The sequence below is a fragment of the Chaetodon trifascialis genome, chromosome 16 (assembly GCF_039877785.1).
Source record: "Chaetodon trifascialis isolate fChaTrf1 chromosome 16, fChaTrf1.hap1, whole genome shotgun sequence".
NCBI lineage: Eukaryota > Metazoa > Chordata > Actinopteri > Chaetodontiformes > Chaetodontidae > Chaetodon > Chaetodon trifascialis.
The window spans coordinates 22,086,942-22,113,617 of NC_092071.1; the positions used below are offsets into that span (position 1 = coordinate 22,086,942).

At 40.5% G+C, this 26,676-nt stretch overlaps 1 protein-coding gene across 1 annotated transcript; it reads left to right on the top strand.

The window, feature by feature from the left end:
• The first annotated feature begins 11,200 nt into the window (after window positions 1-11,200).
• Window positions 11,201-25,567, top strand: LOC139344590 (CLOCK-interacting pacemaker-like). Its single transcript, XM_070982885.1, has 5 exons — window positions 11,201-11,321; window positions 11,460-11,572; window positions 17,332-17,507; window positions 18,200-18,384; window positions 21,177-25,567. Exons 3-5 carry the CDS (start codon window positions 17,339-17,341, stop codon window positions 22,524-22,526), a joined length of 1,704 nt encoding a protein of 567 aa, XP_070838986.1. The 5' UTR covers window positions 11,201-11,321; window positions 11,460-11,572; window positions 17,332-17,338; the 3' UTR covers window positions 22,527-25,567.
• Window positions 25,568-26,676: the final 1,109 nt, after the last annotated feature.

Here is a 26,676-nt window from a genome sequence, read left to right on the forward strand (position 1 = left end):
AGAGCATGTATATCTCACAATTATTACAAAACTCAGCCGCATGAGTGCTGACGAGGACCAGAGGGCGGGAGCATATTACACCTGTTTTAAAATCGCTGCATTGGCTCCCCGTGCGCTTCAGGATCGATTTTAAGGTTCTTTTACTAGTTTTTAAGTGTCTTAACGATCTTGGGCCTTCTTATTTATCTGCATTACTTTTACCATATCAACCCTCGCGGACCCTGAGGTCCTCCGGTGCTGGCCTTTTAACGATACCACAAATTAGAACTAGAACACACGGGGAGGCGGCATTCAGTTATTATGGCCCCCGATTGTGGAACAGCCTCCCGGAGAGCCTCAGGGCTGCAGAGAATGTTGATGTTTTTAAAAAGAGGCTCAAGACCCATCTTTTTAATCAGGCTTTTAACTGACTCATTTAACTATTTATAATTTCTTAAGCTGACCTTTATTCTTACATTTTCTAATATTATATATATTTTTATTTTTTATTGTGTTACCTCAATGTTTTATTTAAATTGTTTTAGTCATTACTTATGGTCTACTTTATACATTCTATTGTTTTATTCTCAGTTTTAGCTTCTATACCTTTTACCTTATTTTACTGTTCTAGCCCCTCATTTTCCAGTGTTTCCTCCTGGGGGCCTACCACACCAGGATTTGATTCTGGTTCACCGATGGGGGTGCTGTTCCATGGATGGCCCTGGCCCGGGTAGCTAGAGAGCTTTACACCTTGGTGTGGAGCCTCCTGACTGCCTGGGCTGGGGTGGTCCCTGTGTCAGCGCCCCCGCAGTCATGGACCATGATTCCTCTCGGTGTGCATCGCCCCCAAAGGTAGCTTCTTCCTCACCTCGGTTCTCGGTGCCCAGCCATGTCTCCGCAGCGACAGTTAGTGGATGTATGTGGGTGTGTGTATGTTTGTGTGTGTGGGTATGTATGTCTGTCCATGTATGTGTGTGACTGTATGTAATTGTGTATCTGTGTGTATATTTGGGGGGGTGGGAGGTTTCGGGTCACACTGTTCTGTAATGTTCTGTTTCTTTTTTGTTTTTGTTTTTTTTGTTGTTGTTGTTTTTACCCCCTGTGAGGCACTTTGTATTACTATAAACATATAAAAGTGCCATATAAATAAAGTTGATTTGATTTGATTTGATTTGATTTGATTTGATTTGATTTGATCAAGCTCTAGACCACTTCTGTAAATCATTCAACTTAATAGTTAATAAGCATGCACCCTTTAAAAAATATAAAATACAGAATAGGTCAAGCCCCTGGTTTTCATTGATTGATTCATTGATCCCACCGTCCATATTACGCCAACTCCTTGCTTTTCACTGCGGCCTTTTTCTATCGATGAAGTAGCTAACGCACTTCTTTCCTTGGATTCCAAGACATCTGTGGGAGAGGATAAACTTGACCCCTTCTTTCTAAAAGTTGCTGCTCCAATTGTTGTCAACTATATTACATACATTTTTAACCTTTCAGTTTTAAATGGCACAGTTCCTAAGGTTTGGAAAGTTGCTTATGTAACACCTTTGCATAAAGGTGGTGGAACTGCTAACTTAAATAACTACAGACCTATTTCTAAATTATCTTGCCTGTCAAAAGTCTTGGAGTCTCTTATCAAAAAAAAATTAAAATCTTTCATCTCAACACATTGCATCCTCAGCATGCATCAATCAGGATTTAGGGAATGACATAGCACTATTACTGCAGCCACCTTTGTTTTAAATGACATTATTACAGCCTTAGATAGGAAAAAACACTGTGCAGCTCTTTTTATTGATCTTTCAATAGCATTTCATACAGTGGATCATGTACTGCTCTTAAAAAAACTTCGTAGTCTCGGGTTTGATGACTTGGCTACCTTAGCGACAGACAGCAGTGTGTGTGTATAGGGGATAGTAAATCTGAACTTGTGTAATTAGCAAAAGGTGTCCCACAAGGCTCCATCCTGGGGCCTCTTTTGTTCTCGCTTTCTATCAATGATATTACCTCAGTTGTCACTGGGAGTAATATTCATTTATATGCAGATGACACCATATTGTACTGCATTGCAAACGATGCACACTCCTTAAATTCCCTCCAAAAATGTTTTTCTGATGTTCAAGTTGCATTCAATAATCATAAACTGGTTCTCAATGCAGACAAAACAAAATTTATGTTGTTCTCCAGATCACAAAATATAACTCCTGACAGCTTCATCATCTCTACCAGGAATGGTGCAAATATTGAAAGGGTGACAGAGTATAAGTACCTTGGTGTTTGGATTGATGAAAAGTTAACCTTTAAGTGTCATGTTTCCAAGCTTGTGTCTTCGTTAAGAATGAAAATTGGTTTCTTTTATAGAAACAGACCCTCCTTTCCGCTGCATTGTAGAAAGATGCTTGTTGAGGCAACTTTTTTATCGGATTTAGATTATGGTGATATTTTATACATGCATGCCTCTGCTGCCACTCTGAAGCCCTTGGACTCTGTTTATCACTCGGCCTTGAGATTCATCACTGGAGATACTTATGACACCCATCACTGTGACCTGTATACTAAGGTTGGGTGGCCCTCTCTCAGTGTAAGACGGGAAAGACACCGGGTTTTATTTATTTATAAAGCTCTTATGGGTCTTTTACCTTCTTACATTAGTTCTATGCTCTCTTTTAATGTGGGTTCTTATCATACTCGGTCCAGTGATTGGATCATGCTGCAGGTGCCAGCTGTTTTGACTGAACTTGGAAAATCCAGTTTTTCATATTGCGCACCTACATCATGGAACAACATGCAGAGCCATTTAAAGCTTTCCTCATTTTTATCCATAGGGTAATTTATATCCTTAATTGTTTCATACTATGCTTCTAGGGGCTCCTGTTTTACTTGATTAATGGTTTGCATTTTTACTGTTTTTACTCATCATTGTTGCTTTTATTTATCTTATTTATTTTAAATGGGTCCTTCTTCTGTGGCTTTTATTGCTCTTCCTCTTACTCATTTTTATGTAAGTTTTATGTCATTGGCTTTTTCCATGTCTAAGTGCTTTTGTTTTTATTGTTTTACTCGGCTACATTGTAAATGAGGTCTCTACCTCAATGTATTTTCCGAGTTAAAATAAAGGTTGAATGAATCATCACGTTTTCTTTGCTGTTGCTTTGTGCTGTGTTGGTCACGCTATACACTTTCTTATGTGTCTTCTGCTGCTCACTGTTGTCTCTGGATTTAGTTTCACTGTCTTTTCCATGCTGTTTTTGCTTTTGCTTTGATCTGCACTGTCTCGCAAAATGATTCAGCTTGCCACTTGCTTTACAGTTTTTATCTCTGGCTGGGCAGTCCCTTTCATGTGGGTATTTTCCTCCACAGTTTCTGCACTAGTTGTTTGACTTAGCTCTGTTAGCTTGTTGGTTGGTGGCTGACCAATTCTCTGATACACTGCATTCACTGACGCAGCTGTTCCTTGTTCCATACCTGTTGCTTGTTGTTCGGACAGCTCCAGTGATCCGCCATGGTCCAGAAGATCACTCAGGCTGCTATCAGGCTCTCTGAGTGCTCGTCTATGCAGCCTGGTTGAAATACAGCTTTGGATCAGTTGCGCTTTAATTTCTTGATGCACATCAGCAAACTCACAGTTCTTTGCAAGCATGCGAAGTCCGGTGCAGTAGGTGTCTAATTTTTCACCTGGCTGTTGCACTGCTTTCATGAACATATACACCTGATACAAGACGTTTTTCTTGGGTGTAAAGTAGGTTTTTAGCTTTTGTTTGGTGTCAGTGTATTTATCTCCCTCTGCTGCTAGTGTGTAATAAATGTCATGCACTCGCTCTCCTGCTGAGTGCAGCAGCAATGCTTTTAGCCTAGCATCTCCAGTAATGTTCATGGCGGTGGTATAGTTCTCAAACCTTTGCAGCCATTTACACCAGGGAGGTCCCACTGAGCTTGGATCCATTTCTGTGTCGAAAGCTTGTAGAGCGGCGGTGCTTGCGAGCGACATGGTGAGTGCTGCTTGCCTCGTTTCTACCCGATGTCCTCGTTAGCTTCCTTGTAGCCCTTAGCTCTGTGCCATTTCCCTCTCTCTTTTTCTTCCGACGCTGTCTCCTTGTCCTCACAGCAGTTTCTTGATACTTTAGCCTCGTCGCCAATGTGGTGTTTCATTAACCATAATGAATGCTGGGACAACAGCCATTCAACTTGGGATGTTCCTTGTTACCTGTACATAGCATGGATACACTCTGTGTCTTACTCGTTACACTGTGGTAGGCAGATACACAATACCTCACATGCCGTATGCGCCCTCTAGTGTCGCGAGGTCACAAACACTACATAAACTGAGACTGTGCTTATCAAAGTTTTAAATGACATAAATCTGAACAATGATGCTTCCAAAACCTCAGTCTTAGTATTATTAGATCTCAGTGCTGCCTTTGATACATTTGATCATGACATACTTCTTGACAGACTGGAAAAGTGGGTGGGACTTACTGGCACTGTACTACACTGGTTCAAAACCTATTTACAAGATAGAGACTACTTTGTGTCAATTGGTGAGCATGTGTCTGAATGAAAAAAGATAATATGTGGGGTGCCACAAGGGTCCATTCTCAGACCACTTCTTTTTAATATCTACATGTTGCCCCTAGCTCAGATTATGGAGCATCATAATATTTCTTATCATACTTACGCAGATGATACACAACTTTATATTTCTGTCATCACATGACTACAGTCCCTTACTTTCACTGAGTAAGTGTATTCATCAAATCAATGAGTGGATGTGCGAGAATTTTCTTCAGCTTAATGCAGATAAGACAGAAGTGATTGTATTTGGCCCCAAAAATGAAAGGTCAAAGATTAGCGCTCACCTTAACTCCATGTCACTGACAACAACAGATAAAGTCATCTTGATGTAATTATTGATTCTGACCTGAATTTTAACAACCATTTAAAGCTCATTACCAAATCAGCCTACTACCACTTGAAAAATATAACCAGAATTAAGGGATGTCTGTCCAAAGAAGACATGGAAAAACTTGTGCATGCATTCATTTTCAGTAGGATGGACTATTGCAATGGAGTCTTTACTGGTCCTTACAAACACCAGAAGAATGGACCATATCACACCAGTCCTCAGATTGCTACATTGGCTTCCTGTGAGTCAAAGAATAGACTTTAAAATTTTACTGAGGGTCAACAAAGCATTAAATGGTCTTGGACCGAAATTTATTCTAGATTTATTAACTCCATATGAAGTGTCTAGACATCTTAGGTCATCAGGGACAGGTCTATTGTGTGTTCCTAGAATCAGAACCAAACAAAGTGAAGCAGTTTTCAGTTATTATGCTCCTCACCTGTGGAACAATCGCCCTGCGCACCTTAGGTCTGCACCAACTGTCAGTTCGTTTAAAGCAGGGTTGAAAACATTATTTGCTACAGCTTTTACTGAAAGTAAATATATCTGCCCAATGATTTTAATCATTCTAAATGCCAAATTATTGTATTTTACTGGCTTCTGTTTTTAATTTTCCATTAAATGTATTTTATTTTATTTTATTTTATTTTATTTTATTTTATTTTATTTTATTTTATTTTTATTTTTCTATTCTCATCTAATTTCTTTCTTTCTTTCTTTCTTTGAAATGTATTTTCTATTTATGATTTTAATGTATTTTTATGCTTCGTTAAAGCACTTTGAATTGCCTGGTGTATGAATTGTGCTATACAAATACATTTTCCTTTGCCTTTACCATAAGTTACATATCATTTACAGTCAAAATATGAAGAAAAAGCAAATTCAATGTATTGATGATTTACCTGGTTTACTTTGCAAGAAAAAAACATCCTTACAAAGACATGGTGGCGACCGTTAAATACTTTTGGTTTGAAATGAGTCAGAAATATCTTACTTTCTCTTTGAGAAACAATGAATCCACTGTAGTTCACAGTCTAATGTACCCTCTCCAGATTTTGGAATGAGCACCCTCATGGGCGTCATATCAGGGATCAAACCAGACAAAGATAACAGGTGAAGAGAATAAAAAAATGTGAAAATGTGGGTCTTAGTGTTTTCATTTTGTATTGGCACAGTTTTTAGAAAATACATAGATATGATCCAGTGAATTTTTTTTGACTAAGTAGTTAATTCTACCTTTGTGTTTTTTTATGAAAGATTAATATTTAAACAGCACTTCATTTGTCAGGTGAGGAAAGATTTCAAATGAACAGTGTACTGCTCCCTGTCTGCTGAATGCGGCAATATGCAGCAGTTTGTCAAGAAGTCCACCTCATCAACCCGTAATGTCTCAGTGTGGTCTTCAGCTTGTTTCCACTGCCTCTGAGTGGCCAAAAATAGAACTGCAAGCTTACCTGAGGTTTAAAGTCAGTGTCCTTTCTACTGCCTTAATCAGTTCATTTACTTTTAACATTTCCCACCTGGTATGATCATGTATTTAAAACACAAGTGTTAACCAAATGTGTGCAATTACACTTGCCTCAGTTCATTTCAGAAAGAGGGCTACGTATTATCTGAAATGACAAACCACATACCAAACAACAAAACACAAGGCTAATGGATCGGCCAAAACTAAACAAAGAAGGGAAGCCAGTCAGACTGGGATCCTCCCTCTACCCGAAGCCAACATTAAACAACTAAAAGCAAAGACATCACACACTGTCAGTCACAAAGCACTCCTGCTGAACCAAGCTTCCTGCCCCCTCTTTATTGGCTTCCCATCAATCATACCAGACCAGATGCACCTGAGGGAAGAACGCAAGACATCATGAGTCAACATCATAAGCACCAAATATTCATCAAAACCAGCAGGGGAACACAGAGCACAAACAAACAAACAAAAGAACATCTACAAAAATCCAATATACAAACAATCTGACTTCAATTTTTTGAGCAACTGCTTAACACTGTTACTGAGATCAGTATCATAAGATTCACAAATATCAAAACAGGTGTTACCGGCATTGGTTCAGTGGTGACCAGGGGCACTGACCCTTGCACTGGCACGAATCCTAAGGACACATCTCTAATTGATTAATGTGACTAACTTTGGACATCTGTTGTATATGATTTTGAGAGTAGTTTCCCCCAAACCATCATAATGTATGCCAGGCCAAAGGAGCCTGAAAGAAGAATTTCGAGCCCCACTTCCGCATAACAGTGTGACACAATCATTGGTGAATATGTGTTGTGAGTGTTATCAGTCATCAATGCTGTATTAGACATTAGACTCACTTTCTATCATGTAATTATGTTCCAACTTTGTCTTGTGCCCACAGAAAACCTATTTAACATTACAACTATTTTTCTGAGTGACTTCCTGTTATTTGGAGTTAAATTTCATTCTAAAAATTCATATAGCATGAGTGGGTTGACAAAGCTGTATGATGTTAATCAAAAATGTTAAGTTGTGCTTTTGATGGCGCCATACGAGCAGCAGCCTGTTACAGCAGCTCTCTCTGGAATTTCCCCTTGTGGAACTAATAAAGGAATATTGAATTGAATTTAATTGAATTGAATAAGTTCTGTTAGCCTATATTACTAGATTTCAGTATTGAGGTACATGTAAATTCATGTTTTTGCATTATACTGCAAAACAAACCTCTTGTTGGGAACCATGAAAAAGTCAGTCTTATCTGCGTGCACACAGCGTGAGAGGAGAGGGAGATACACAGTGTCACTGCTGAGCAGCATGCATACAATATATTACATTACAATCTAACAGTCTGAATAACTTGCTGCTGCACGGTACTTCTCTGTCTTGTCTGTCCTTGTCCCCTTAACGCACCATAATTTTAGCAGTTGTGAATTTGGTTTTCACTGTATGAGAAAAAGGACATGTGAAAAGCATTAGTTGCGTGAGTATCACAGTCAATTCGTGACAGTTGGCAGAAGTAGTTTTGCTTCGTAAACCAGGTGGAGGTGCCATCTAGTGTCCCAGCATAAAGGGCTAACTAGATGAATTCCATTTTGCTAACAACATCAAAAGCTATCACCCTTCTTGCTGTGAATAAAGACTGGAAAAATAAAGAACAGGTTCTAAAAATAACCAAAGGTTCACAGGAATAATGCATAAGAAAACTGCTTTGCCATCCAACTATGTACGTGTTTCACTGTCAAAAACACACAGCTAGAATGCTAGCTTCTTCGCTCCCAGTTCATATGCACAGGTATGAAAACCAGCTATCTATGAGAATCCACCATATAGCCTCAAACTCAGATGTTTAGCATGCAAATAATAAAATACATTTTTTACAAACACATTTGCATTTTAGATTTGAGTGTCTTTTCGAAACTCACATACAACTGGCACCCCCTCCCTGTTCAACTCCACGTGGAAAGTATGTCACCGGTTGTGCATGCGTAGGAGGCCAAAGTTATAATTTAGAGTTGGTGTGCAAGGAAAAATTGTTCCTAAATGGAAGTCGTGGAAATGCTGGAATAAAGCGTGCATTTCAGTCTCTATACTGTACGTGATAGCATTGCATTTATAATAATAACACTTTTCAAATAGACAGTTGAAAAGTTCCACCGTTGTTATTTTAAACACTATTGTCAAGCAAGTTTTCCTCAAAATCACTCCCAAAAGATCACCTAAGCCAGTGATTGAAATAAAGTCACCTTGTGACTCGACATTGACTGGACTCGTTGGCCTCAGTGGAGGTCGAGGAAATGTTTGCTGGGTAGTTTTACTTTTTAATGTTATACTCTCCCACTGATTTGGTCTAACAGCTACTCCACATCCGCATGATGCAGTATAGTGATAATATGAGTTCAGTGCCAGATCCACCATTCTGTATCCCCATGGTATTCAATGTAAGGCTGTCACTGTCCAGAGATCAGTGAGGAAGCTTTACTCACTCACCTGAGCACACTTTGAAGCTATCTGTTGTCATTATTTTTTCTATATTTTGGCTGAAGTTAGTTGGCTGAATTAATATATAAATAGTTAAGCTGACTGGGAAATTGTAAAATTAATCAATATGTTTTTTGCACATCTTTTGGACAACTTTTCAACAACATCCAGTGGATTGTGCTTCTTTGAAAACATCGGTGGTGAGTTTGAATGTATTTGAAATAAAAAGGTTGATCTGGAGACTGTGCTGACTCGCAGCTACTGCTTCGTGCTCTCACTCACTGTGGTCTTGTTAGCCTACTGTATGTAGCATATCTGACCCTTAAACTTTGGTGGTTTGCGTAGACTAACGTGCCGTTTTAGGACAAATCAGGAAAATTTGCAGTGTCTTTTGGGTGTTCTGTTTGTCGAGTTGGCTTTGACCTACCCTGGTCATCCATTGGTCTCATCCACCAGGTGTGCTCTGTCTCCCCACTGTGTGCGTGCGTGCCAGCTGTTGGGAGAGGTTGCTACTCTATTGTGTACAGTGCCTTCACATTAAAATTTTGACATTGATTTGAGCCTCACCTCTGTATGGATGGTCGTTGGTTGTTGTGTCCCTATCAATGTTGACACCAACCCTATGCCCCTGGGTTACCCTGCTGATTTGTTGCTACCTCTTTGTTTGGAGCATGATTTTGATAATAGGCCAATTCTTTCATATTGCACCTTTAATGCGAAGTTGAAAAACATATTATCAACATCACTATCTTGTTACTGCAGTATACATTCCCCCATACACAAACTCATAAAATGCACTACAGAATTATCTGCTGGATGTGTACATATATATGTATGAATAACTACTTGTGCTTTTTATAATAATCTGTATATATGTTCAATACTGTAAGTGCAGCAGGAGGGACAATTCAGCCTACATGGTTTATACAATCTGCAGTGTCAGGAAATGAACATTTGTGACAAATATCAAAATCATTGTGTATGTTTATCTCTGACCCTTGAACATTCCTGCACAGCTCCTCAACACTGTGTTCATCAATATGACATACAGCAGCCCTCTTCAGTAAACACAACTAAAGTAGAAACAAACAAAAAAAAATCCATACAAGAGAGCGCGTGAGACCCTCTACGTTATGTCATGGTCAGCGGATGAACGACTTGCAGTTATGTAAGAAGGTAACGCTGTGGTTCACTGCGTCTCCTGTTTGTCAGAGATGGTGCGCTGCTGCGTGCTCGGGCGCGCACACACGGGAGGCTCACGGTGCTTGTCAGCACTCCTCCAGCTGGGCTGGGAACATGTGCTGCCGGGGAGCGACCACGCCTCCCCCCCTCCACCCGATCCTCTCACATGTTGCCGCACACATCCACTGTCTCCTACGTTGTGGGATACGGGACAGCGGTGAACGTGTTATTGTAGTCTTTTCGAGGCACTGATCAGCTGTTCCATAGAGAAGACAGACAAATCAGTGGGTGTGGCTGCGGTCGTGTTGGACCAGAGACCATGTCCTATGGCAGCAAATGATCTGCGATTAGTGATCACAAACTATAATTGTGTGTATTTGGCGGGATAACTCATCATTAACAGCTGGGCATACCCTTATAAATATAGTAGCACTGTTGAGGAAGTTGGGCTGTATCGCCATATACTGGTGCTGTGGGTGACATTTGACCTACTCACACTTTTTAGCGACACGTGAAAGCTGTCATAGCTTAAACTTTCTTGTATGGTGAGGCAATGCTTTCGTATTTTGTAATTGCAGTTTTCCGTCTGTACATGAATGCACCGTCAGAGAGCCCATTTACCGGCTCCTCTTGGAATTTTGGGACCTGTATGGAGCGGTAACATCTGTCTACGATAGGCAGTATTGATCTGCAGGCTTACCTCACATCACAATGCAATAAAATCAATAGTTATTTTAAACCAGTACAGTACATTAAATGCGGTCGAAGATGCATTTATATCAACTACTGGACAGCCGAGAGAGACAAAAACAACTTCCTGTTTTCTAAAACATAGACCGCAACTACATATTTTGTGCATTATGCATTTTTGTAACAAAATTTACTTTCTAATTTTAAAAAAGTAAATATTTGTTCTGATATGTTTGAAGTCATTTCACATATGAATATCAAGTACCCCACCACCGGTCGAGTTTATCACTCTCTCCATGTGCAACACAGCGTGTAGCCTTACTATTTACAACAGCAGATAAATGCACCATACTAATACCAAATGCACCTCTCACGTGGACTGTCTGACGTCACCACTGAAACACGTGTCTTGGCACGGGATTGGCCAAACCACTGCTGTTACGTCACCATGAGTATCGACACCTTCATTAATATTTAGATGGCGGGAGGGGGGAGGGGGCGTGGCCGTGCAAATCAACATCATGGACGCTTTCGTTACACGATCAAACTGGCCGTTTTTCCAAGACCAGGGAGGACACTCCGGCGGACGGCATCTCATGTATAAATGTAACTATGTCTCAGTCTTTCTCTTAATTGTTTGTTTAATTGTCATATATCTATATATGTATGTGTGTGTGTGTGTGTGTGTGTGTGTGTGTGTGTGTGTGTGTGTGTGTGTGTGGTGTGTGTGATTGTTGTGTCCAGGATGGATTTCTAAAGTGAGGACAGGAGGAGGGTCTGCCTGTCTGCGTGTGGAGATGCTCTCTTTTCCTGTTGCTTCTCTGTTTTCTCCTGTCCCGTGGATAAAACACTGACAGGTGAGTGAACTGCTTGTATCTCGACTTTCACATTGTCTAAACTTTGGTTCAGTGACCCATCACTCAGCAAGAGCCTATTCTTCATTAGACTTAGACTTAGACTCTACTTTATTGATACCAGTTTGGGAAATTCTTTTTTTTTGTTGTTGTTGTTGTTGTAGCAGCTGGTTAAACAGTACACATAAACATTGAATAAAACTAAGAGAAGAGAGTGTTCTTAAACAATACAACTAAGTATATATACATAGAATAGCAAATGGACTTTCATGACATGGCATGGCCAGCCGTTATTTTGTAAGCGTTAAATGTGTGGAATGTGTATTGTGACGGTCATACAGGCAGTGAAGGGGGACTTGCCTTGTGGATTTACAGCAGTCTTTTTTTTTTTTTTTTTTTTTAACTGAGCAGCGACACCAGTCTATTACATAACAGTGTCGGGGGTGGGACTATATAGTCTGCCAGAGACCACCTTATCAAGTTCCTGCTACTGCAGCCTCATCGGCATGTGCGTGCAGTCGTGTTTCCACACATTACTTACACGACCACACTGACGAATGGGCTGACTGCATGTGACCCTCAGCGTTTTGTGGATATCAGCTGTGTCAGAGAGCGCATTGTAATGTAATACAGAGTGTTTCCTCTGCTCAGTGCGCACGTCAGCGCAAACGCAGCTTTAGGTCAGTGAAGGTGGATTCTTCGGACAGCCAGTAGAGATTCAGAGCCTCTGTTTGCCGTGTTGACGTGTAGAGTTTTTGGGCTTGTGATGACAGACTGTGCGCTGTTGTCTCCTGTGTTTACAGGAAGCGGTTTTGTGGCTAAAACAGTGCTGATGCTAACCTTGCTAACGTGACTTTTGACATGTTTACGCATTAGTTACTCCTCCGCTTCCATTGAACAACAGAGGCGTCAGAGCGCGATGGCCACTGCGACGTAATCAACACTCCCACGCCACGAGAGCGCTCGTGAATCTCCGAATCTGCCTTCCACATTCAAGCATGTTTAGCGTTGGGATCTCAGTTTGCAGGTAGCCTGTAGGTTATGGCTCTTCTTCAGGCGATATGTGTGTTTCTTTTCTTTTCTTTTCTTTTCTTTTTTCTGTTTTACAGATATCCGTGTATATGTGGACTGGCTTAAATGATGATGAAAAAAACAAAACAAACAGCAGGGGTGGCACGGTGGCGCAGCAGGTAGCAAGAAGGTCGCCGGTTCGGTCCCCGGGTCGGGCAGGGCCTTTCTGTGTGAAGTTTGCATGTTCTTCCCGTGCATGCGTGGGTTTTCTCCGGATACTCTCTGTCCGGCTTCCTCCCACAGACCAAAAACAAGCTCATTAGGTTAATTGGTGACTCTAAGACCACCCTTAGGTGTGAGTGTGAGCGTGATTGGTTGTCTGTCTATGTTGCCCTGCGATCGACTGGCGACCGGTCCAGGGTGTACCCCGCCTCTCGCCCGTCGACAGCTGGGATAGGCTCCAGCCCCCAGATATTACCGATGCTTACACAAGTCTTGTTGTGGTCTGTTAACTATTTTTTTTGGCCAGAACTGATTGATAATGTGTGTCAGATAAGGTCATTGCACTTCTAACATTTCTTCCTACACGATTTTTTTTCGGTGGCAGTGTTGTGCTGGAAATGGCCCTTATTCCATTGAGATCACATCAATCTTTTCCAATTTATTCAGGAAACATGGTACACTCCTCCTCCTGAATGTAGACAGTTTTTGCAGTTTCTCACTGCAGTCACTGTCATTTGATAGACTGATGAAAGTGCCATTCAAACTTTGGTGTTTTAAGAAGCTAAACTTGTTTTCTGTGCACATTTGACTGTAAGATGTTGGACTGAAAGAAAATGTGTATCAGTACTACAGCATCCGCATATTGAATAGAGGTGATCCAAGGTGATCCGAGGTGCCTTGTATTTTATCTTGATAACATATATCTTAAAACACTATTGTACAATGAATCTGTAAGCCTTAACCATATCAGTCCACATTATTCAGACTGATGTTATTCAGACATAAAGGCAGGAGGTACTTAACCACTGCCTGCCTTTATACACTGGTGACATCATCGGTGATGTCACTTGGTTAGACCATGTAAATTTGCTGAAGTGAATTATTTATGTTGATTGAGATCTGTTTCTGTATGATTGCAAATGGATGTTATATGATGACCTATGTGAACATGTTTCTACTTTGAGGTTAGCAATAATGGATGACTATCATTCTATCATTCATATCATATCTTATCACTTGCCTGTTTCCAAGAAGCGTTGGATTTACCTGCAGGAATGGTACAGCCTACGTTGCCACCTTGCTGATGGAAGGGTCCGTTTATTATTATGCAGTTCCTTATGGCTGTTCCCATAATGTTAAGTTAATATGAGTTTTTGGATGCCTGTATGTAGTTGTGTGCAGTTTGTGTGAAGTTGCATACCTGTGTTCTGCTGTCGTGGTTAGCTTTGAACTCAACTAAAGATGTTAAACATCTCTTTGATAGCATGGCCATATTCATGAGAAGACACGATGTTGCCTTCTAGATGTCAGTGATTGACCTTTTCATGTCACTGAGAGTTGAGAGTGTGACTGCTGTCTCCACTGGTGAATGGAATGACACTGTGGTAAAGGCATCCAGTGGTTTAATGGTAGCAGAATGAACTTACAGTCTATCTCTATATCAGAGTATACAGTATGGTGGATTGCTTTTCTGTTTTGAAATAAAAACAGAGCTTGTTGCAGAATAAGAATCCAATTTAAGGTCGTCAGAAAACAGGAGAGGGACTGGTTTACAGTAGAGCTGATTGCATATCATAGGCAGGGGCAGACTGGGACAAAAAATCGGCCCTGGCATTTTGGACCAGACTGGCCCACACCTTTTTGGTCTTTTCAGTCTCTTGAATGTGTATACCAACTGTGCAACTCTTTAAAACCACGTACCTTAAGCCATGCAATGAGTTAACGGGAATCATTAAATACTTCACCACTCCATCGCAGTCATGGATCTTTAAGCAGAATTCGTCCTATTGGGTGTACTCATGTGTTTCAGGGAGGAAGAAAAAAGAAAGAATGGAGATGAGAAATGATGGATCAGATGTTAACTCTTCCAAGAGTAGTACTCAATAAATTGTGAAGTGGCCCAGTCCAAAAGGATGAATGTAGCTGAACTCCTGAATGAACTTTGAACTCTGTGTGTGTATGTTTGAGAGAGAAAGAGAGAGAGATTTAAGTATTGGTCAATCTTCAAGGTAAAAATAGCAGTGTAGAAAATGAAAACTTAAAGAGGGATGATGACACATGAATGAGGGAGAGGGCTACATACACAATGTCTTAAAAATGTCTCCGTATACAGGTATTATAAACTAACTAGAATACAAATTAACCTGGCCAGAGAACATTAGCCAAAAATATGTTATTGATGTTTTATCATTGTCAGATTTACCAAGGGGTTGGGTTGCCTTACTCATTACAAGTGTTCTGAAAGCAGTCCATCTTACCGCAGGTTTTACTGCATGTTGCTGTGCAGTGTCGCCACCACCACCACTGTCATCGGCCACAGGAGCTGATGAGGGCCCTGCCGTGGCAAACATAGCAGAATTTTTTGCACATTTGGCAGCGTTTGCTTGAAGAGCCAGCTTCTTTTTTTCTCACCGTTTCACTGCACCTCCTTTTCTTTTTCTCTCCATTCTCGCAGATCCTAAGACATTACGTGACATTAAGTGTTTCATGATATGATTGGGCAAGATGAGCCCCGTCACGCGTCAGTGAAGAAAATAACCTATCGGCCGCAGAACTGCGTGTGTCGAGGGGCGGTCGGTGTTTACCGGCCGGGCAGACCAATATTTAAAATGAAAAAAAAAAAAAAAGTGGCCGACTGTCGGCCCAAATAGCACGTCGGCCCACCGGGCAAATGCTTGGTATGCCAGATGGTCAATCCATCCCTGATCATAGGTATTGCACAGACATACTGTCAATATGAATTAGCCAAGTTTTTAAAACACATATAACTGCATTAACTCTGTGACCAATGGTTGTTGCATGCTATCCAAGTCTCTCCCCACCCAGTATCCTAGTGATTGTGGCAGAACTTTGCAGCTCACCTCTCATACTAACATTGACACAAAAACTGTTATTGAGACATACTTCCAAATAAAACATGTAAAAGCTGGTATGTTTTCATATGGAACCAGAACTTGTAGGAATTCCAAACATATCTGCATGCTAAACTGGACCTGCTGTGTTAAAACGAGCACAGGTCTGAGCCGCCCAGTACAGGTGTGTCAGAGCACCTCATCATCATGCAGTGCACTGGTAATAGGCGGCTCTCATGTCTTATCGGTATGCACTGGGGTAATGGGGTTATTATTATCATAACTGTATCAGTGTTGCTGCGCTGTTACTGGTGTTATTGTGATGTGAATTGTGTTCTGGTGTTTCCACTGCACATTTCCACTTTGTCAGTATTAATGAATGCAATACACCATGAGTGATGTTCTGCGCATGACTTTTGACATTCTCACCCTTCACATTAAATATATTTACTCTAATAAATCTGTCTCCCTGCTAAGTCTTTCTTCCTATCTGTAAACTAGGGCGCAACTATTCATGAAATAGCCAAGTGCATTTGGCTGTACGTTTGTGTGACTGGGTGACACAGAATCATTGTGGAAAGCACGATTGCTGCTGATGAGCAGGTTGGCACCTTGCATAGCAGCCTCTGTCATCAGTGTGTGAATGTTGGCGTGTGTTGTTAAGTGCTTTGAGCAGTTGGTACACTAGACGAGATATATATAAATGCAATCTATATACGCACATTATATTTTAGAAATTAATAAAATTATCTGAGCTATATAAATGTGTCCTTATACTGAATTGTTTTGTGCACATTTATGACTGTATGCTGGAGGCCCTCTTGTGGTTGTAGACTGCTCTGTTTTATACCTCCATTGACTGCAGACACCTCATTCCTGTTAGTCAGCCAGTGTGGGGCCACAAGCGATTAACAACTGCTTCAGTTTAGAATCTTCTATCAGCTACCGACACTATACGTGGCTGTCATGCGTATACACTGGACACACAACCTGTGCTGCACTCCTTGTTCCCCACCCACACGCCCCCAGACACACATGATGGAGGTCTGCACTCTAGAACACACATCTGTGTTCATAATGTCTTTATTTAGTATTATAAATGTTACCTATTTTCCTGTATAATGAATGGAAACATAAACACCAGACAGAACTATAAGCACAGCCACACAGATAATCATGCCATCACTTTGTCAAATGATTTGTAAAGTAAACAATGGGACAAGCTACCAAAGAGCTGCTGAAGTCCTTTTAACTCAGGGTCATAGTAGATGTGCAATATCCAGTATTCCGCAGAAAGCCGACATCAGCTCAACACCATGGAAATACTATATGCAAGCACATCACCTTGCTTTTCAGGTGAAAGCCCCCCTGGTTCTTCAGGGGACTGAAGACACAGGCCCACTCTACATAGATTGTAGACACATTGTATTTATTCCCCATGTTGGTAGATGTTTCCAGGTTAATTAATCTGTTATGTTTATATTGTGTTATGATAAGATTCAGATGTTTTGTGCTTGTGTAAAAGTACTTAATCACAACCTGGTTAACTGGTCTTTTTTTTTTTTTCTTGCTTGTTTTTTGTCTGAGAAGACTAAAAAATGCTCATCTACATATCTTTAATATCTAATGCTGTGTATCTCACTGTAAAAATGTGATTATTTGCTGTCATTTTCAAAGGTCTGCAATGCCAAAGGAACAGGGGCATTCTGGGGATCGGCCCCCCCGCAGCACCTCAAAGTTTGCCAAGGATAAGAGTAACAGTGCCACCCTGCTGGCCTCCCAGGGTGACATGAGCAACCGCATGCTGCACTGTGACTCGGAGAAGGACTCTGAAAAAGACTCCGGGTACTCAGGTGGGCAAAGGGTCCATTTGGATGTATAGACACAGACTGCATAAACACCCTACAGATTTAATTCACGTAAAGTATTCACAGAAAAACATCAATGCTTCTTTCATGATGCTGATGAGCATACACTCAGTTTCAACTAGCATCTGTTTTGAAAGACTTATTATGAGTAGTATGAGAAAGCTGCTCTCTTAATTTCCCTACTTGGATTTATCCAGCTGGTCAAGGGATCGAACCAGCCACCATCTGGCCACAAGACCCGTCCTCTGAGCTTTAGGCCACCATTGTTGATAATCAGCCTTTCATCTGTAAATGTTGCCAGTTTCTAATAAATTACTCATGCCCATGTTCTCCTCAGAATTGTGTTCACGTCAGAGTGGTAAAGTGTCATTTAGACCACCATGAGACAATAAAACTCTACAGTGAACTCACACTGAATCCACACAGAATTGAAATTCTGGTGGGGCTAGTATTTAACAGCACTTATGGAGAAGAAACATATGCATAGTATTTACGCATTTTCTGACATATACAAAAGTCATGTTTTGTTCAGTCAAGGACAAAACACGCCTGCAGAAACAAACCTTCTCAGACACAGATGTTTTTTGTGCTGTTTTACCCTGGCAAGTGGTAAGAAAATCGCATCTTGCCCCTGTCTTGTCTATCTCTTCTCACTCTTGGCTCTCCCTCTCCCCCAGAGGCTGGATCTGAGTCTGTGCACACTGATTTAGAGGACCAGCACAGCAGTGTGAGCAAACCTCACAGGAAAAGCAGCAAAAGCTCAAACAACAGCAACAACAGTGTGAATGCTACAGGGCACAACATGCCTCCTTATGAGGAACTCACCCCCATTTATGTCATCAAAAACCTGGTGGTCAAGCCGGTGAGATATTCAGTGACACATGACAACTTGTTTTTTTTTTCAGGCATTCTACTATGTTGCATGAACACAGATTCAAGTACAATTTATCAAGGAATGGGTAACTGTTCTGACCTACAGTCAGTTAGCAGTGAGTTCTTATTAAAGTGTATCTAAATAGTTTCCTTTATTAGTGGTTGACAGATCAATAATAATTAGTTTTCCATTTCACAAACTGAAGGCATTGCAATCTTTTTCAAAAGCCACAATATTAACTATGTAAATGACATTACAAACTATGGCTTAAATTAGTGTTTAATAAACTCATGTAGGTAACAAACAGCTACTTCAGGTGGACACAAACACATGTACAATATATGGCAGTCCACTACCATAGTATTGACGGCCATGAAATATATACAGTTGTAGGGCTGACTCTAACGATTAATGTAATTGTTGATTAATCTTATGATTATTTTCTGAATGTCTATAAAAAGTGAAAAATGTCCACTGAGTCCAAGGTAAAGTCTTCAAATGTCTTACCAACATTACAAAGGTTTACTATACAATAGAACAGAGAAAAGCAACAAATTCTCACATTTGAAGAGGCTGGAATGAGAGAATGTGTGGTATTTCTTCTTCAAAAAATATCTTAAGAATCAATCAATTATCAAAATAGTGGATCAAGTAATCAGTGCATTGCTTTGTAAAAGGGTTGAAGCATTGTCAACTAATTTTTTTTTTTGGCCACTTGGAGGCTGTACAAACAAGCTGTACACACAACACCACCTTTTAAAGTTATAAATAGTTCTAAAGTGTGACAAAGAGTTGCATATTACAGTTACACAGCAGACACAGAGCAGCATTAACTTTGAATTGGATTCATGTTTGTGTCTACCTGATGAATTAAGTCCAATATTCTCTCTGCTTTTAGCTCTGGTTTGGTCTGTACCAACTCCTGAGAAAAATATTCAAGTCTTTGCTATGGCCCTGATTTCAAAAAACGTGGGGATGCTGTCTAAAGCACAAATAAAATGCAATCATTTGCAAACAAACTGTGTTCACTGACAAAGTGTTCTTTAGCCCATGCAGCAATATCCTTTAGACAATCATGTGTTCACAAAGTAGTGAACCTTGCTCCATCCACGACCCTTTTGATCCCTTTCATACCCAATCATGATACTATCACCTGTTACCAATGAACCTGTTTACTTGTGGAATGTTCCAAACAGGTGTTTTTGGAGCATTCCACAACTTTCCCAGTCTTTAGTTGCTCCTGTCCCAACATGTTTGAAATGTGTTGTTGCATCAAATTTCAAAGTTGGTGAGGTAAATCTTTATTTATCTTGTCTTTGGACTGCTTTCGGCTGAGTATATGTCAAAAAGGATAAGCAAATTATCACATTGCGTTTTATTCATGTTTTACACAGCAAACGTTTTTTGCAATCTGGGTTGTATGTCTTCTTTCATCAACTAGTGATAGCTTTGTCTGTCTGCAATTTGGTGCTGAGCAGGTAGTGTACAGTGGGTTTATCAGAGCCTTTTCACTAAAAACAGCTAGCTGCCACTGGAAATGACACTGACAACTGTGAGTAATGGACCGAAACAGCAAAGTTGTGAGCTGTTAAACAAAAACAGTGAGATGAAATACGCTCTGTCGAGCTCTGTAGATCTATATCAAACTGCAGAATCTGTGATCATTTTCAGTGTTTTTGAAAGTACGAGCTACATCTTTCATATTACACTTTTGATCTCGTTTTAATATAAAAAATATTGACGAGCTAATTTAAATATTTTTTGAGCATGTACTGGAGAGATGTTCACTACATTATTATACAGGTGCTAATGTAATAGAGTATCTCTAGTACATTTGGAAGGCATATCAATAGTAGAATGGCGACATTGTAATTAAAAGTTGGAATAAATAAATGAGCCCCTTTATTCCTTGCATTAAAATGCGTCTCAAATCTAGATTGTATCTAGATATCATTTAACCTGATTAAAGTTACACCTGGTATCAATATGTGTCTCCAATATCCAGCAGTCTAGCTTTCTTGTGGTTCTTCTTCTTTATTCCTTCTTACGCCCTCTTGTTTATTAGGCTCCAAAAAACATAGCTGTGCTATTGTAAGGGCTTTTTGAAACAGAGGAAAAAGCCATCTTCAACAACTGGAATGCAGAAGATGAAAGCAGAGGAGAATGGTGTATTCTGCAGCTGCTTCTCTTGCAGCTGTGGTCAGTGCCACCACTGTCCAGAGGACAGTTGGGGGACTGCGGGAGCACAGTAAAGACAGGTGGGAGAGGATAGTGATGAGGGCATTTGCAGATGAAAAATGTTTATTAAACCTATGAATGCACCATAAAACTTTGGATTTTATTTGCGGAAGACTGTGGCCAGTATTATCCAGAAGACGTATGTTGACTTAAGACGCAGTTGCATTTACACTTGTGTTCAGTGTGGACACAATGCACCCCTGAACACATCCGAAGGTGGTTTGGCCAATCAGATCACAGTCCATTCTTAGTACGTCTTAGGTGCATTTTCACCTGTTCTGTCATGTGGTCAAGCACTATATTATTGTCTGGTCATCCAAAATGAATTTTAATGCAAGGCGTTAAGGGGGTCAATGTCATTTGTTAGAATGACTACTGAAATTAAAATTCTCATTCTCAATCTCAGTTATTTTTGTGTCCTACTGCTTATCTCTTTGTGACTTTAACCTCCTCCCTATCTTCCTCTTTTTCCTTTACTTTGGTTTGGTCTGGTCTGTTTGCTGCTCACATAAAACCCTGCTCACAACCTCCTGGCGGTACAGTCTAGACCGGAGCAGCTTCTGCATGGCCCTATGGCGTGGGGCAGAGGTTGGCACAGCCTTACCAATGCCAAAGCACCCACGCAGCTTCTACTGATCCAACAGCCAGCAATGTCTGCCCCTTCCTCCTCTACCCTGACTACTTCATCTATAGTTGCACCACAAGGCCAAGTTAAAAAAGGAGGGAGTCGCAGCAACCAGAACCACAGCAGCAAGAACCACAGCAGCAAGAACTCATACCTGCCCATCCTGAATTCTTACCCTCGCATTGCCCCACACCCCAGGAAGGAGAGCCATGAGGGCAAGGGTGTTACCTGGCTGGAGGGGGTTAAAGAGAGTGGCAGTGAAGGCCAGAGCCAGAGCAAGAGAGTGTGCACCGAGGAAGAGAAAATGGAGGCTGTATCGACCACCAGCCACGTCCTGAAGCCCCAGCAGCAGCATCAGAAAGAGGGAAGAGTCCATTCCCAATACCAGTACAAAGGCAGAGGAGGGCACAGCTCCTTTCCCAGCTCATCTCACTGCCTGCCCCCCCACCATGCCTCCTCCACCTCTCAACACAAGTCTCACCGCTGCCAACGAAGCTCAGGTTTTGACAGCGTGGGCTCACCCTCTGTTTCCAGCTCTCAGACACCCTCACCGCCTTCTTCCTCTGACTCACCCTCATGCTCGTCTCTTCCTTCTTCATCTCCCTCTTCCTCTATAACTCACAGCCCATATTGTCTGGCTCCGGACAGCTCGTCCACACGCCATCGCCGTTTCCTCAACACAGCAGAGATTCTGAACCAGTCTGGCCTGCTGGCCATTGCACTACGCACCAAGGAGCTACTGAAGCAGAATGCCGACACAGAGAGAGAAATTGCCCAACTCCGTCAACACACCCATCTCCTGTGCCAGGTGGCCCAGACCAGCCAGAGCAGATGCAACGAAGGCTCATACAGCCTCGACAAACTCCTCCAGACCATGACAGACTCAGGCTCCTACCCTAGCTTACACCTAAATCAACTGAAAGTGCTCAGTAGCAGCCAGCAACAGAGCAAGACTAGAAGTGAGGGAGACAAAGAGAAGGATAACAACATAAGAACCACTGAGACACACAGCAACCCACCGAAAGTGGTGTCTTTACACAACATAGATGATGGAACATCACCCCCATCTCCACTGTTTGCCCCCTCACCAGACACAGAAGAAAGAGAGCATGCTGACAGTTCTCTGGACCACACCTCCACCTCCCTCTCTGTTACTCTTTTTAGCTCTGTCCCTGAACAGGAATGCCAACAAGCAGTCGCAGACAAGAACTTAAGTGATCTCACTATGTTGCCAGAGAGCTCAACGCACAATAACTATCTCCTCTAGCTTCCTGGGGAAGCATTAATCTTAAACAACTTGCAGGTTTACATGTGAACCGAGCAATACAGGAGAGCATATGTTTTGCAAAAACTGTGCAAAATGGCAGTGTACGACTGAATGTGACCCATTGAAAGGGTGGAATGCTGATTTTTTTTAATTTACACAAATGATTTAAAGCTGAACATGATTGATATATTTTCCTACTTTTTAGTCAGGGATCCGCTCATTTCAGGTGTCTGTTTTTCACCTCTATTTTTGCCTTCTGTGGACAGTCAGTGTCATTCAGGTGGTCACATTCATAGTTAGTGACAATTGTAAGACAATTGTCTGCTCAAGACAGTTGAAACATGTTTACAGGGAAATAGAAAACATGAGTTGTTCAATGTTGCTATTACCACTCAGGTCTGCTGTGGAGATTCCAAGCATTTATAGGCTGTTGAAGCTTTTGCTTTGAAATAATCACTTCACATAGGGGCTGACAAGTTTTCAGTGGTTGTTATAGTATTTTACAATTGCTTTGGCCCAGTTTTCACAAACAAGATTCAGTGTGCAATACTGTCAACGCAAAGAGCCAATCTGACTTTCTGAATTTGTCCCTTTAAACACAAAATGTAGCCATACACACCGATACAAACATCACATGTTTAGTCCTCAGAATACAGACACCTCATGTCAGCACAAGTTTCAATGCTTATTACTAAGTGTAAGGATCACTGAATCAATGCAACATGTGTTTGTAAGCATTTGTTCTTGTTTTAATATCATCACCGTGGTGAACTGCATTGCAGCACAACTGCTAATTACTTCACTGCTTTTGCCACAATGGTAGGAAAAAGGAAAAAGAAATATAATTTTTGTCCTTTTGAATCCTGTCAAAATGTTGCGATGACTGTCTGTTACAGTAATATTTGGTTTAATATTATCTGCTCTCCAGCATAACTGTATTACTGTAGCTTACTGTACTTTAGATGATTACAGTAAACTTACAGACATTGTAAGTTTGATATATTAACTAAATATCAGCTTTGTGGTGGATACTAAATAATGACTGATGCAGTGAAAAAATATAATTATCATTTTATCTTGTATGAATGTAGAATTACAATAAGACCACAATCTAGACTTCATTTATCTATATTTACAGTAATACCACATATTTAATCAATACAGTCAGCACTTATTAAAGTCTTACTCTTATATATCATTCCAGATGCTGCTGCATAAATTTTACATTTTGTTACTTATTGCTATTTGTATCATTGTATCAAACTTTGATGAGAGTTAGTTACTGGTTAACAGAATTGTATGATAATCATCAAGTTATTTTCAAACCAACAATGACTCAGATTCAGTCATAATCATATCATTTTTAACATTGCTCTGATAAACTCAGTGTGGGCTGTATGATGTAATTTTTGATACATATGTTTTGTTTGTATCTTTTGCGTGCTATGTGAGCTGTTGAGGACATATGTAGCATTCAGTAGAAGCCAAAGCAATTGTAAATTATAGTAAAAGTATATGGACCTGTCCAGGTTACATAAGACAGCACCCCCTGGCAGTCTTAATTCTACACTATATGGGAACAGGTCATCTAAATCCACAAATTAGCAGTCTTTGCTTAACTGAAAAAAATGATTGCCTTTATTACTATTTTTGACTGGAAATTCATGATATTTAAGCTAACATGTGATTAGTCAGATCAGATGTGTTCTGGTTTAATGACGGGTGCATGTTACATTCATATTCTAAGTGCACATACTGTTGTCCATTGGACCTCCATATGTAGCTTTTTGAGATTTGGCTCAACTGCAAAGCCTGGACTACCCATTTGTCAAGGCCATGGCATTTGTCACACCTGAATGACCAATAGATCTATGGATGTTTCCAATGATCATCTGATACATGTGTGAAACTGGTCATCTATACCTGATCAGTGACCTCATGATCACTTAGGACATCCTGCTTGACTGAACTGTGGATGTAGGCATTGCACACTGTAGTTTTACTGAATGGATTAGTGAATGAACTTTCTACTGATAATCATATTCAAATAGTTGTATGGGCTTGCTCGGCAGTGCATCATATGTGGGTTTTTTTCCTTAATCATGCATGAATGTCTGGAGTGTGCGTGAAAGTCAGTGTGTCTGTGTGTTAGTACAGATTTTTGTGATGTACGAGCTTGAAAATATGCATTTGCTTACAGAGATTTATTTACAGATTTAAGATTGAGTGTTTTTTTTCCTTTTTTTTTAGATTGATTGTAGGCTTGGGACACATAATCTGGTATATGTCAAATGACAAATGGATTCTTTTCACTTGCTCTCAAACACAACCTTAAACAATAAATCTGCTCTGACTCATGAATACATCTATTGAGATACTGTCTTTCATCCTGTTATTGTTTGACTTTGGCTGTTCAGTGGTTAAAAGGAAACAACTTTTTCATTCTCCCCCCAGTTTTCTGAAGAGAATATTAAGAGATTTGTTCACTGTTTTTTCAGCCCAGACACATCATTTTCTGATAAACCAGGTTAAAAATTGTTGCTTGTTATGCATGCATACAATCATGCATTACTTTGGTTTATATGAAGAACAGGTTCTGACTTTGTGAGATTCTTGAGCTTCCCACTTTTGAGATTTTTTTTTTTTTTTTTCTCAATTAAGATCTACGTTATTAGTTTGTGTTTTTTGGTACTTTTTGAGTGATGTTATTGTGCTAGATGCATTCATAAATGATGAAAAACAGCAATGGGATCTGGATTGAAAAACCATAAATCAGTCTTTGGATTTGAACTGATAGACAGAAATAATAGATAATATAATGTGCCTTTTAAATTACTGCATTTTTAGGACCATAGTGTGTGGCAAGACTTTATTCTGTTGTAAAAACTATGATTCCATGATCATTTTTATTCCAACTCTTAAAGGCCCAGTGTACGTAGCATTGCCCTGATACTGATATTTCAGTCTCGCGTTTTTTATGGAGATGTGAATGTAATGCATATTTAACTGTTATTTGTGAATTTATTTTATGTTAAAACTGAAAATTGAAAGGATTTTTTAAATTTGTCATTCTTCCATGCAAACCACAGTACAGACATAGGTATGAGCTTCTGTCTTAGCAGACCTGTTATACTGCACAAGCCTTGTGCACTCATTCACACTGGCAGCACAGATGAGTGTGCAAACCCATAAGTCAATCATCCCAAACCCAACTGAATACTGCATTTGAGGGTGGATCTGGTGAAACCAGACTATAAAACAGATTTAAGGAATAAATACACTTTCTCCCTTTCTGTCTATGCTGGATTTCTGGGATGTTAAGAGGAGACAGGGCTCTTTTCCAGGATCTGGGTCCTTGAGGTCTGGTTTGCCTGTGTGACATGTGGACCATGAAAACTGAACTTCATATTGCATGTAGTTTTACAAGGTATGTGTCGCTGCGCAGCACCTACTGTGATAGCTCTCAGGTAAAGTCAAGCTCAATATCATGAAAGCAAACTTGCGACCAGTTCCCAAATTCCCCAAGCGGGTGGCATTGTTGTCCCGAATTTATAAAGCTAAGTTTAAGGAGGGGTTTTATTAAAATAATAATGCTGGTGATAATCTGTATTTTCCTTTTTGTCAACAAATCCCATGTATAGACTCTAACCAGCATCCTACTAACAGATATTGTGTGTCTATCTGAAGCCTGATGTATTGCTTTGTGCCATAGATTGAGCTCCATTGTCATCAAAAACACATCATTGAGCCACGTGGACCTGAATGACACTGTAGGGTATTTTGACTCCGTCCCACATACCCCATCCATAGAAGCACCCAACAAGACTTGGGTGCTTCTATGGACAAGACTTTCCATTAAGCGGGTGATGCCTGAGTTATTAAAGGGGAACTTTCTACATCACCAGTAAAACATTGTCTCTGCAATGTCCTAATCTGTAGGTCGCCCTTACCTGTGGCCGAGGAATGGGACAGATCAGACGTTGTTCTACTCTAGAGGCCAAATGAAAGCATACAAAAGTTTGGAGGCATGCAACTTTTTTGTTAGCTGTTGGGTCCATGACCTCAGTACCAAAGTGCTCTGGGATTACTGTTGTTTCATTTTGCTAGGGTGCGTAGCTTTAATTATCCTGTGGATTAACATACAACAAAC

Coding starts and splice junctions, on each gene's coding strand:
- LOC139344590 (XM_070982885.1), top strand. CDS start 17,339: ATGCCAAAGGAACAGGGGCATTCTGGGGATCGGCCCCCCCGCAGCACC. Junction 17,508..18,199: donor AAAAGACTCCGGGTACTCAG/GTGGGCAAAGGG, acceptor CCTCTCCCCCAG/AGGCTGGATCTGAGTCTGTG. Junction 18,385..21,176: donor AAAACCTGGTGGTCAAGCCG/GTGAGATATTCA, acceptor CTGGCGGTACAG/TCTAGACCGGAGCAGCTTCT.